At 44.4% G+C, this 12,903-nt stretch overlaps 1 protein-coding gene across 1 annotated transcript in view; it reads left to right on the top strand.

Annotated features, from left to right (window-relative positions):
- Positions 1-12,903, top strand: part of ROR2 (receptor tyrosine kinase like orphan receptor 2) — a 427,542-nt gene that overhangs the window by 341,044 nt on the left and 73,595 nt on the right. The window contains exons 3-4 of the mRNA XM_029618794.1: positions 7,605-7,892; positions 12,072-12,102. Coding sequence (XP_029474654.1) covers positions 7,605-7,892; positions 12,072-12,102 — 319 coding nt within the window. The remainder of the gene's footprint in view (positions 1-7,604; positions 7,893-12,071; positions 12,103-12,903) is intronic.

The following is a 12,903-nucleotide window of genomic DNA, read 5'->3' as shown; positions in this document are numbered from 1 at the left end:
ATCATTTCCCAGGAAACTGCGGGGCTGAAATCCTGCCCGGGAGGGGAGGGGGCTGCAGGCAAGTGACCTTGGTCCCAGAAATAAATGCTTCTAGCAGAGTCTATCGGGTCATTATACGCAGTCTGTATCAGCATGACAAATAGCGTTGTTTCTCGTGTGCCTCAGCTCCCGACTGCCTACTGCTTACCATTTCTACCCCTCTGTGAGATGCACGCAGTACTGGACCGGATTAATGTTCCCAAGCCACAAAAATCACTTTAAAAAAAAAAAAAAAGAGCATTTTGCAGATTAAATCAATTTTATATTATGTAATCTTCAAGACTGCTTTGCAATAGAGAACCATATATTCTTTTCAATTGAGCTTAGATGGAAAACCAGAAATAATCATGTGTTTTAATTCCTGAAACTCTTATCTGCCTCACAAAAAAGAAGCAAGGGCAATGGTTCCAGTAAACCTGTATTACTCATAGTCCTAATACATTGTGCTTTAATAAAATATTTTGTGTATGTTTAAATGAGGCCGCCGTGTTTTGGCCAGCCCTGCTGCGATGTTTGCTAATGCTGCCGGTTTCAGGAGCTTCAGGCCGCACGGCAGTCTACCCAAGGAATTATTCCTGCTCGATTTATTTTGTGATGGCCATGAGATCAGTACTACTTCATGGCTGCAATAAGGGTATTCAGGTAAAAGTCACATTCCCTGTTTTGTCAAGTGGATGCTGAGAAATAGCTTGGCCTAGCTAAAGAATATGTGAGAAATTAAAACCACAGATATTTGCTGCTCAGTTTGTGTAGTGACAAAGGTGAAAAATAAAATCTAGAAAATTTAGGCACAAAGGAGCGGGGGAAAATACACATTTTTTTCCTTATATCGGGGGAAAATACGATTTTTTTTCCTTATAATTCTCTGCTTAATCTTTCTTTACTTTGTTTCCCTTTTCTCTTTCTGCTTCTTATTTTCTGGGGAGGAGGGAGCAATATGTGGCTTTGCTTTTAGGGCTTTCTGTCCTTTTATTTGCTTTTAGGAGCCTTGCTTTTTTCAGTGCTTCCCTTCCACCAAGCAGTTCCTCTTCCTGTCCTCCTCCCAGCTTCTTCTTCTTCCCTTTTCCCCTCAGTTTCTTGATCACATTCTCTCCTACCTCCATATCTCTGCTTTCCAACCTCCCTCTCTCCACAGAAAGATACAGGAAATTGCCCAAATTGTATTGGGCGTCGCTGGCCTGATTAAAATGAACATCCGAGTGCATGCAGACCGTGCTGCCTGTACATATTACACATTTTGAACTGCAGAACGAAGCTCTCTTTGGCATAAGGGAAGTATTAAGAAAGGCATTGGCAATAAATTTGAGAGATTGAGATCAGCCTCTGCATACCCCTGGCTTACGTGAGAGGTTCATGCCTGTTAAGGGATGTGCAAAATTAACCCATTTGGAGACCCCACCCCTGAGGTTCTGCCAGGCCAGCACCTCCTGCTCTCCGCAGCCATGATGCCACCAGCCTGCAGCTGCATCTCTCCCGCTGGCTAGGGCCCTTGGGCTGAGAGACCGCCAGCAGGTGCTAGGAATAAAAGTGCGGTTGCCTGGGCAACCAGGATTTTTTTTTCATCTCTGTAGTGCAATAAATGTAATACTGTATAGGAATTATTTAGAGTTTGATGTTTAAACCGAACATTCAGATGAGATGCTCTTCAAACAGCATGGTCCTTCCCTTTTTGAGTCGATGGTGCGCTAAAATGTTGCTGGTGGATTTTAAAAGCCCTGCGTGCACCGAAGCCAGGAGATATGCGAGCGACTCAGCCCGGCGTGCGCCACACAGATTTTAAAAACCGCATCTCCTGCAACTCGCACAAATCGCGGGGGCGGGGCGTGGGACAGATCATGGGCGGGCCGAATCTGGGCGTAAGTATTCACGTGCACAAGCGCACGCCGCGTTACGTCTGCTATGGATGGCATACAATAAAATAAAAAAATAAAACTAGGCTAGTCAGTGGGGTTTTACGGGTTGGAGCTAATAGTGTAAAAGGGAGGCAAGTTAGCTAGGGGGTTTAGGGAGTCCTCTCCTTTACTGGGGCAAACTGGGAACAAACTGGGGAAATGAGTAATTGCGTCTGCATGCATATCTAGTAAAATCCACCCCGCTTACGCAATTGAGGCATCATTTGCACGCACATGCACGCTTTAGTGTAAAGTTGTGCGCATATGTATGCGTGTATAGCTGATGTTATAACAGGCGCACAATTACACGTGTATGTTATAAAATTGCTGCTTCCATGTGTGCGAGCCGGCAAACGCGCACACGTGTGAGCGCACGCGCGCGGTCTTAAAATTCATCGTTTATTGCCCCTATTGAAATGCAAAGCCTTGCCATGGGTGTACCATTGTAATAGCGCTTGGTACTTTTTGTAGTTTCCTCTTCTAGGACCATAGCATCTCATGCATACAGGAATGACTTTTTTTCTCCACTCCCTTATGATTCTCTGACCCTTAATCAGCTGCCTGCATGTGGTCCTCCCTACTCGGAGGCTGCTCAGTTCTGCAAGAAAATGGAAGCTATCCTGGAAATCCTGTAGACAATTGCTTCATTTTAAGACCCTATTTTAATTGCGGGATAAACTTCAAATAGTCTGACTGAGCATTGGACAAGATAGACAAAAGTACATAAAGGTAATATTAATAGCGGTACATAAGAATATAAGACATGCCATACTGGGTCAGAGCAATGGGCCATCAAGCCCAGCATCCTGTTTTTTCAACAATGGCTAAATCTAAGTCACAAGTACCTGGCAGGATCCCAAATAGATAGATTCTATGCTGCTTAACGCCTAGGGATAAGCATTGGCTTTTCCCAGAAGGATTTATCTAGCTAATAACAGTTTATGGACTTTTTCTCCATAAACTGTTATTAAATCCAGCTATGCTTATGGGACTAACTGACTCTGATCTATGTAATAAATGTATGATCAAACAGGGGAACCCTGGGGCACCCCTTCTGGTTCTGTCCTAATTTTCAGGGCTTTTGGAAGCAGGTTTTTATCTATAGTGCCTGCCTGCTCTTGCAGATCTCCAGCCTCTCTCTCCACCTGAGAAATGCTACGTTTTGCCGCCGTGACAATCTGTATCTGAATGAAAAAAAACCCAGAAAAAATTGAATTAGTGAAAGAAGAACAATAGCGGCCGCATGGCTAGTATTAACAGACACTGGTACATGCAGTTAATGGTCACAACAAAGAAGCAGGGCACGTGGACAGCATCAACATATCTGCTGGAGCACCCGAGCCGTGAGCGCCTGGAAAGGTAGCGGAGCTACCGATCATGGAGGTTCCTGCTTCTTTCCTGGACGTCCAAGGCTCTGGGCATCCATTACGGGCCTGTGCCGGAGTGCCCGAGCTGTGAGCGTCCGGAAAGGTAGCAGGGCCACCAAGCATGGAGGTTCCTGCTTCTTTCCTGGACGTCCATGGCTCCGGGCATCCATTACGGGGCTGTGCCAGAGCACCCAAGCCATGAGTGCCCGGAAAAGTAGCAGGGCCACTGAGCATGGAGGTTTCCTCTTCATTCCTGGACATCCGTGGCTCCAGGCAACTGTTACGTGCCTGTGCTGGACCTCCCAAGCCAAACTGTGGCCTGGGGAAAGGAGCATCTATGACTGCGTCTCTTACCTGTTGAAATTTAAGGGATGATGATGTTGATCTTCTTATTGCTCTAATATGAAAAGCACCAGTTCAGACCAGTCTATATATAATACTGACCCAGTTTGAACCAAATAGAAAAGGACAGTCTTACTCTGAGCAGCGATTTATGTACCTCCCAGGCAGGATTATGACACGCCAGTTGACGTCATGGTGGGGGAGCTATGAGAAGTTAACTATGAAATGAAAAATTGGAAACTCTTATTTGCTATTATTTATTATATTTGACATGTATGCCCTTTTGACAGAAGTTTGACGCATTCTCCAGTGCGCGCTGGATACTGTATGGACGTCAGATACAGTAAAATCAGTAGTGTTATGGACGCTCCTTTTTGACCTATGCCTGCTTTTTTGGTGCCATTGTGATTTGTGTCTTATATGAATACTGTATCGTGCGTCTAAGAAATCGTGTTGTGGGCATGTTAAAAGAGCGGACGCCCAAAGCAGACGCACTTTTTTAGCACGTCTGTATTGTATCGGCCTGTCTGTCATTACAATTGCCTTTTTCTGTACAACCTGCTGTTTTTGGCCTTTTCCCTCTGGCTAGAGCTTACACCGAAGAGCAACGGCTGTGGATTTCAAAGGCTTTGCTGGGCACCCGCAACACCATCTTGCATTACTGGAGGCAGGGAAAGGACCTTTCCTTTGGCTTTTGGAGAAATGCCATTCACCTTCTGTTAACCATGGAATTAGTGCTGAAAAGACATAGCCATCCTATTAAGAAGCAGAAAATTCTATCCATTTGGCTCCCTTATTTGGATTCATTACCTATCCGGGTTAGAAGTTTAAAGGACCTTTTGAATAAAGGACTCTCATCTGCGATTGGTGGGGAGGGTGGGGGGGACAGGGCTTTTATGTGCAATGTTCTGTTCCAGCTTTTCTTTGTATGATACGCTCCTGTTGAGATCAGAGTCCAATCCAACAGGTTGCAACTCTTGATTCATTATTGACTAAGAATCGCCTATATGACTAAGAATCGCCTATATGACTAAGAATCTATGTCTAAGAATTCGCCTTATGCCTGTTGATTTTGTACATTGACTTTGTTATTTATGTTCATAGCTATGTATATAGTTTCGGTTATACGTATATAGTGATTTCTGCTGTATATATTTATTGATTTTAATGACTTTGCCCCGCATAGTCAGCTCTATCCCCTATCCCTGTTTTAGCCTTTTGTTTTCAGTTACATGTAAGGGCCCTGCCCAAAAAGTTAACTTGTATTTCTCTGTTATATGTAAGGGCTCTGCCCAACTGTTCCTGTTTAATTGTAAACCGATGTGATGTGCGAACGGATATCGGTATAAAAGAGACTTTAAATAAATAAATAAAATAAAATTACAATATGCTAGTGGATTCTTGTTGAGGTTATTCTCATTTTGTTGATATTATTAATAAAAAGATTTAAACATAAATCCAGCTATGCTTTACCACATCCTCTGGCAATGAATTCCAGGGTTTAATTGTGTGTTGAGTGAACAAGTATTTTCTCTGATTTGTTTAAAATCATGGTTGCACTGTAACTGCGGTTTTTATTAGCCATCTCAGCTGCTTTTTGTCAAAGTAAGCCCATACTATTTTGTTGCAGAGGATGCACGAGCTGGGGATAGTGGTATGTTCTTTGCTGGTTCACATCATTTTTGTCTGACAGGAAGCACCAGGTTAGTTTGGGCCAATGACAATCCTCCTGGTACGTGCTTGAAACTGGGGTCTCTTAAGGATCTGCACTATCATCTGCTCTGTTTAATATTTATGTACAGCTGCTCTGTCAGATCTTGGATGCATGTGCCACTCTTTATAAGATTTATGCAGATGATATTCAGTTATTTTTCCCGGTGCAGGACTGTCTTTCATCCTGCTTGAATTTGCTTTCCCATTGCTTGAATGCTGTAAATTCTTGGATGAGAAGTAATCATGTAATGTTGAGCTTGGCTAAAACAGAGGTCTTATGAATATCTCATTCCTATTCCAGGCATGTGTAAAAGAGTTACAGCCCATGGTACATCCTTGCCCTTTGTTGATGTTGCCAAGGATTTGGGATCTCAATTAGATTTTGTTTGAACCTCAAGTGAAGGTAACATTGAGAACATTTTGAGGTGTTTGAAATATATTTTGATGAGGAACAATTTTAAAACTATCATGCAAGCTTTTGTGTTAACTACAATCAATTAGTGCAATGCACTTTTATGCAGGATTGCCCAAGTGTCAAATCAGAGCCTTACAGATGCTACAGAATTCTGCTGCCCTATTCGTTTCTGTGGGGGAAGTGGAGGTAGCACGTACATAGCCCCATTGCTTGAGCAGCTACATTGGCTGTCCGTGTCACAAAGCTTGTGCATTTAAAATACCTTGATTTTTAAAGAAAAGAACACCTTACTTATATAATGTTTTTTTCACTGAGTGTTCCTCGAGGTTTGTGCTCTGCAAATGGGTTATCACCAGTAGTGCCTTCGCTTAGGCAGGCTCATCCTCTTCATGAGATTAGTTTTCAGGCTTTTCCCATCATTGGAATGCTTTACCTGGGATTCTCCAATCACAGATTATAAATTGTCCTGCAAAAAGTTGAAAGCTCTCTTTTTTCAGGAAGCCTTCTCTCAGTGTTAGGATAATATCTGCAGATATAAATGTATATATTCTGGCAGCTGTTTGGTTTTAATGTCATTTGTTTTATAAAATGTTTATTTAATCAGCCTGGTAAAGCTGGTCTGATATAGGCAGAATGTAAGAACTTTTAAGTAAATTACATCTTCCAGGTTCACTGTGATTTGTTTCAGTTGCTCCAAATAGTCACCATTAAATACTGCTTCAGGCGTGTGGTATCTCAGCCACATCTTTCTCACCAAAGCAAAGAATTAATTTAGTCTTTCTGCTATGGCTTTGTCTTTCCAAAGAGCCCGTTTACCATTTCAATCAACTAACGCTACAACCAACTCTCTCACAGGCTTCCTGCTTCAAAGAAATGTTTTTATTTTGAGTTTTTGTCTCTTCAGCCACTTTCTATTCAAATTCTCTTTTTGACTGCCTTATCAATGCTTTGCGTCTAACTTGCCAGTGCTTATGCTTTTTCCTGTTTTGTTCATTTGGATTCTCATTCCACTTTCTGAAAGATGGCTATAATAGCTTCGTTCACCTCACCTTTTGACCATGCCAGCAGGCACTGTACATACTGCTTTGCCATTGGTTAGTAAGGAGCTGACTTGAAGTGAGATACTCCATGCTTGGACCTCTTTTTTTTTTTCTCCCCATCTCTTGTTCCTATCCCCTAATCATTCCTGCCATGTTGGTATCACCAGCAGGCAGTGAGTAAGCTAGTGTGTGTGTATGCTCACAGGCCCCGTCTTCTGGAAGAAATCCGAAAAGTGTTGAGGCCTGTAAGCATACACTGCCTCAGTTCCTGCACACTTTGCTGCTGATGCTGTTACTGTGAGGTCTGGGGATGAGTGGGGAGGTGGGTGGGAGAAAGGATCAAAGGCTCACTGGGTAATGGGGAGGAGCAGAAGGAAGGGAAGGGAAGCATTCAGGTAAAGGGGTAATTTCCTGCAATCTGCTTTAAAATTAAAAAAAAAAAAAAGTGAAAATTACTGTAGATTGTGGGATCCACAATTTCTGTAAACTCACAGTTTAAGCAGGATCTTACTACTTTAGTTGAAAAATTATTTTTAACCTCGGAAGATTTACAGTATCTTGCATCTGTGACCGAACATTGCAACAATTGAGATGATCTTCTTTGATTTGACACTCTAAGATAAATAGTGTTCCTGAAAAGGAGACACTGTGTGCATTGTGCATCTAACTTAAGCAGATATAATATCTGAAAGAAAACTGTTTAAAAAAAAAAAAGGAAGAAAAAGTGCCTTTTAGGATAGTCCTTATCTATCCTCCAACAGGAATTTGATCTTCTCTAACCTCTCACCTTTTCCAGGTTACTTTCTGACTTTTGTGGAACCTGTAAACAATATCACCATTGTCCAGGGCCAGACGGCAACCCTGCACTGCAGGGTGGAAGGAAATCCTCTGCCCAACATCCGCTGGCTAAAAAACGATGCTCCGGTGGTACAGGAACCAAAGAGGATCACCATAAGAAAGACAGATTACGGGTCACGTTTAAGAATTCAGGATCTCGACACCACTGACACAGGATACTACCAGTGTGTGGCAACGAATGGTTTAAAGACCATCACTGCAACAGGGGTGCTCTTTGTCAGGCTTGGTGAGTCTTTTTGATGTTCATGGTTTATTATAGAAATACCTACATCTCTCTCTCTCTCATGTTTTATTGGTACGCTCAGCAATACGGTACAAAATTTGGTGTTAGAAAATTAAGCCTTGTTCAAAAAATCAATTGGTTGAGCTGATGCCTGTGAAATACAGTAAGCATGTTGGTAAATGAGCACTGCTCTTTGCTTCAACAGTAGGGAGAAATGTGGAAAACAGGTTTTACATTCAGACAACATCCAACAAGGCATTGATCTGTGCAGTCTGGGTAAACAAGCATCGGGGTAACTTCTTGATGCGGCGGTTACTACCCTTAAACATTAAGCCTTATGCTTCACCTTTGATGCAACTCCAACATTACTCTCTGCATCAATGACAGGGGATGGCAGGAAATTCTAATCAAACAGTTACCAACAAGGGCCCTGAACTTGGTGGTTGATGACAGTTAAGTATGGGAAAATAATGAAACAGATAAGTACGGGAAAATAAGTGTGGGAGCTTGCTGGGCAGACTGGATGGGCCGATTTGTCTTTTTCAGCCGTCATTTCTATGTTTCTATGATATGTTTCTATGAAATCATGAATGTAAATTATGATTAGTGCATGATAAAATGTGTGTGCCAGTATATTAGGGGGTCTGGCTGATCATTTCTGCGTAATTGCATATGTGCACACTCCAGTGCACGCACGGATCTGCAAATAGTATGGGAGGGCAAGCCCCAGCAGGAGAAAAATGCTGAGCGAGAGAGACTAGAGAAGCTGCTGGATGGGAGATAAATGCACGCTGCAGCATTTTGACATCTATAAGAGTCTTGAGGGGCCAGCAGAAACGGCAGACAGAAGGAGGCAAACAAAACATTCAAACTCATACCAGGGCTTTACAACATCCTCCACGTCCGTGATGATATGGACCGAGTGAGCAGCAGGTAGAGAATGAGCCCTCAAATAAAACCTGTGAAACTTGAGTCTTAAGCAGCTACTCACATGGTCAAGAGTATGGAGTGGGGAGGGTGGACAGCGGACAAATGCAGAGAGAGTGTGTGCAGGAAGGTGGAAGAAAGGGTCAGGAAGTAGACAGTAAAAAGGACGACAATGGGCAGTGCAATGAGAAAAGTGTTCACACCCCTGCACACTCCCCACGTTCTTCAATGCCTTCCCCCCCACACACCTCACAGATCTCCCCGCATCCCCAGTGCATGCAACCCACAAACACGCCTCTGCCCCCACCCAACACCATTCACCCCCTCACACCACCGACACCATCAGCTTGCAACAAAAATATATCCTGAGATACCTCTTCCCAAACCCCCACACAACCTCCCCACAGCCGTTCACATCACACTCGCAACACTCAGGCAACCACACACGACTGACACCACCACCACACCCTAGCCCCCTCATACCCCTGATATACCACCACCACATCATACACCACCTACAATGCAACCACTTCCTCCAGTCCCATGCAACCACAAACCCTGTTACAACACACTTCCAAGGACAGATTTATGATTTTCTCTCCCATCTCCTGTAAGGGGCTGTTACAGGGTAGCAGGGGGCTGTTCTCTGCTGATTCAGCAGAGCTGGAAGGCAGCAAACCTTAGCAAGCCTACTTTCCGTAAAAGTTTGCTGCCCTAGGCACAGGCATAATGGGTGCTTATTGACAAAACCAGGACAGCACACGCAAACCTTCCTTCCCCACCCCGGCGACTCATCACAAAATTATACCCTCACACCCATCTCCACCCACACATCCCTTCCATAGACCCCTAACCACAGTCACCTACACCATACACCCCACTTCACACCACCATCACATATCACTCATACATGCCCCCCCCACACCTCCACATGCACATTCCTGCAAGCATTCACCCCCTCACAACAGCCCATACCACCCACACCACAAAAACATATCTACCCCCACAGCCACTCGCATCACTGCAAACCATGTAACAACACTTCACACGCTGACTCACTCCTCCCAGGTACACCACATACCACCCACCTACACACACACTCCTCACAGCTAACCTCATGCTACCACCCACACGTCACACACAACCACAAACCCAGTCATAACATTCGCCCCTACATACCTACTCACCCTTGTGCGCCAACACAAGCCACCCACTCAACCCTTATACCACTGACACCACCACCAGCCCCCTCATACATCCCACTCCTCCACCCTCACCCACACCACCACAGCAACCACAAACCAACGCCCACCCAACACATACACCCCGATGCCCCCACATAACCCCTCCAAATATGTATACACACACAGCCCACATAAATCCTATCCACAAATCCTCTGTGCCACCACGCCACACTCTCCTCCCACATCCCTCCAAGGTGAGCAGTGCTGTGCAGCCGTGCATGCACTCTTGTAGCAAAGCTCATCTGAAGCAGAGGGCTCCGGCCGGCACAGTGCAGATGATGATTCAGGAGGCTTCGGGCAATGCGGGACCCGAGTCAGCACCAGTGGCGTTGTAGCAGCGGTGGAGGGGAGGCAGCAACAGAAAGGCTTCTGGGGTTTCCCAGACCCTACCAGAGGAAGAGAAAAGAGGAGCGATAGATGTAGAAAGGCTCGTGGGGTTTCCCAGGACCCACAAGCAGAGGAACACTAGGCCGGAGGTGGAAAGAGGGGACAGAAGGGGAGAGGAGAAGGAGGGTAATCATGACTTAGAGAAGTTAAACAGGAGATAGTTGAGGAGGTGATAGGAATGGGGGTGAGTTACATTAGTGAGAAAGGAGAGGAGGGAGTTGGGGAGGGGGGAAGAGAGGAGAGGAGAGGGAACATGGAGTGGGACAAGTGGAGAGTATGACAGGGAAATTGTGCATATGGAGACACACTGCCTTCCTTCCTTCCCTTTACCTCCTCTCCATACACTCTCACCCTCACTGTGTCCCCACCCCCACACATTCATCACCCACACCAACCCACTCCACATACATACCCCAACCTCCCTCATACCCCCCACTACCCACTTCCACCAACTCCCTCCCACACAGACACACACACATACACAGTGGAGGAGGAGAGGGTTAGGAAGTGGAGGGTGTAGGCCGGGGATAGAGAGAGAGAAAGTGGAGAGTGCAGGGATTCGGAGGGAAGCATGTATATATACACACACTCAACCTCTACCCCCCCCCCCCCGAAAACCCCATATAGCAGCACTATCACTCCACGCACATGTGACACCACTTCCCCACCTACGTAACCTCTCCTTCATCAACACCCACACACACACACGGGTGAGGAAAGTGGAGAGTGCAAGGTGTAAAGAGTGCACGCACGTACACACACACACCCCACATGTAAGAAGGCCTTTACACACATACACCACTCCCACCCTCTCCTACCAGCCCCACTCACCACTACCACTACCACTATTCACAACAACCACCCCATACACAAAAAACAGTGTCCCCCACCTACCCAGACATGAGCCCCCCACACGCCAGCAGTGTTGGTGAGCGAAGTGAGCCAGGGGTGCAGCCGCTAGTATATATGCATAATTTTATTTTCCCATGATGATACACAGTGGTAATGCAGATCATAGAAAAGGCTTCTCGTGGAGTAAAATGTGAAAGTAGTGTGCCTTACCTCGGACTTCTTTAGTGAAGCAATAAAAATGCTAAAATATGTCCCTAATTTGCTGAAACATGACCTGAGACAGGTTGGGCAAATCTCTAGCAAGCAGCAGCGCACTGAGTGAAGCCTGCTTTAAGAGTCATTGTACTGACCGAGCCTATGCTTAACTGTGCACTGATAATTAAATCACCAGTGGCTGCATGGCATGTTGTAGGCCGAGCATTCTGACTCAGTTAGATTTTGGTAAGTCTCCTTGCAGTAATATAAAATGGGTAGGCTTCTTTTTTTTTTTTTTTTCCAATGTAGTTTAGCAGAAATAGAGTACATTCAGGTTTTCAGGAGAGGAGGGGGAAGGTTTCTGTGATTTTTATTTGTGGTTTTCTAAGAAACAGTGTGTAATTATGAGCAGGAAACCCAGAGCCTTGGCAGGACGCTGGAGGCATTTTCCTGTGAAAGAGCTGTATTGCGTTCTCTGTAGCCGCTTGTACAAATGTAGGCTGTAGTTAAAACCTATTGTCCAAGGACTTAATTGCTCAACCTTTTCTCAGTTTGTTTTCTTTTGTTTTTTTTACAGGTCCAACTCACAGCCCAAATCACAATTTTCAGTAAGTACCTTTTACTGTTTTGTTGGCTGCCTCATTGAGGGGTTTTCTCCATGGAAGTTTTTAAAAACTGAATAAAATCCAGCGGATGCTGCCAGAACAACTTTTATTGGAAGTATCCTGTTTGGGACTGGAGCTCTTTTGAGAGTCTGAAATTGTTCCTGCGAAAGAACAGTGTGTGATCCTTGTCTAGCATGGCACCATGTTCCTAGGAGGGCTACTTAAGCTTCATTATAGGGTGGGTTTCTTTTTTTTTTTTTTTTTTTTTTTTATGCTAAGTGACCACCTGGCTTCAAGGCAGTGGTGCTTATAAAATGTTTTTCTCAGTAAAGCAGTTGACAGCACTAACAAATGAAATCATTCAAGATTGCCCTTTTTTGATCTTATTTGTACTTGTGGTTTTTGTTTTGTTTTATTTTAATATTTATTAAATTTTAGAACAAAATGCAAGAATTACTTCTTGAAACACAATTAGCAAAATAATGTCTTATGAACAACAAGAGGAAACATTAAGGAAAATGAAAGGAAAAATGGCTGCACTTAGCCCATGTAATTTTGTTTCATACAGGCCGATACAGTACAGTGTGCTCCGGTGGAGCGCACTGCTTTTCTGTGCACCCTCCGACTTAATATCATGGCGATATTAAGTCGGAGGTCGCAAAAGTTAAAAATAATTAAAAAAAAAAAAAAGTTAAATCAGCCTGCGGCTTGCGGATTGAAAACCAGACGCTCAATTTTGCCGGCGTCTGGTTTCCGAACCAGTGGCTGTCAGTGGGTATGAGAACCGACGCCAGCAAAATTGAG

Source organism: Rhinatrema bivittatum, chromosome 1, assembly GCF_901001135.1.
Source record: "Rhinatrema bivittatum chromosome 1, aRhiBiv1.1, whole genome shotgun sequence".
Classification (NCBI taxonomy): Eukaryota; Metazoa; Chordata; class Amphibia; order Gymnophiona; family Rhinatrematidae; genus Rhinatrema; species Rhinatrema bivittatum.
The sequence above is the reverse complement of the archived record's forward strand: the minus strand, read 5'-3'. Positions and strand labels throughout refer to the sequence as shown.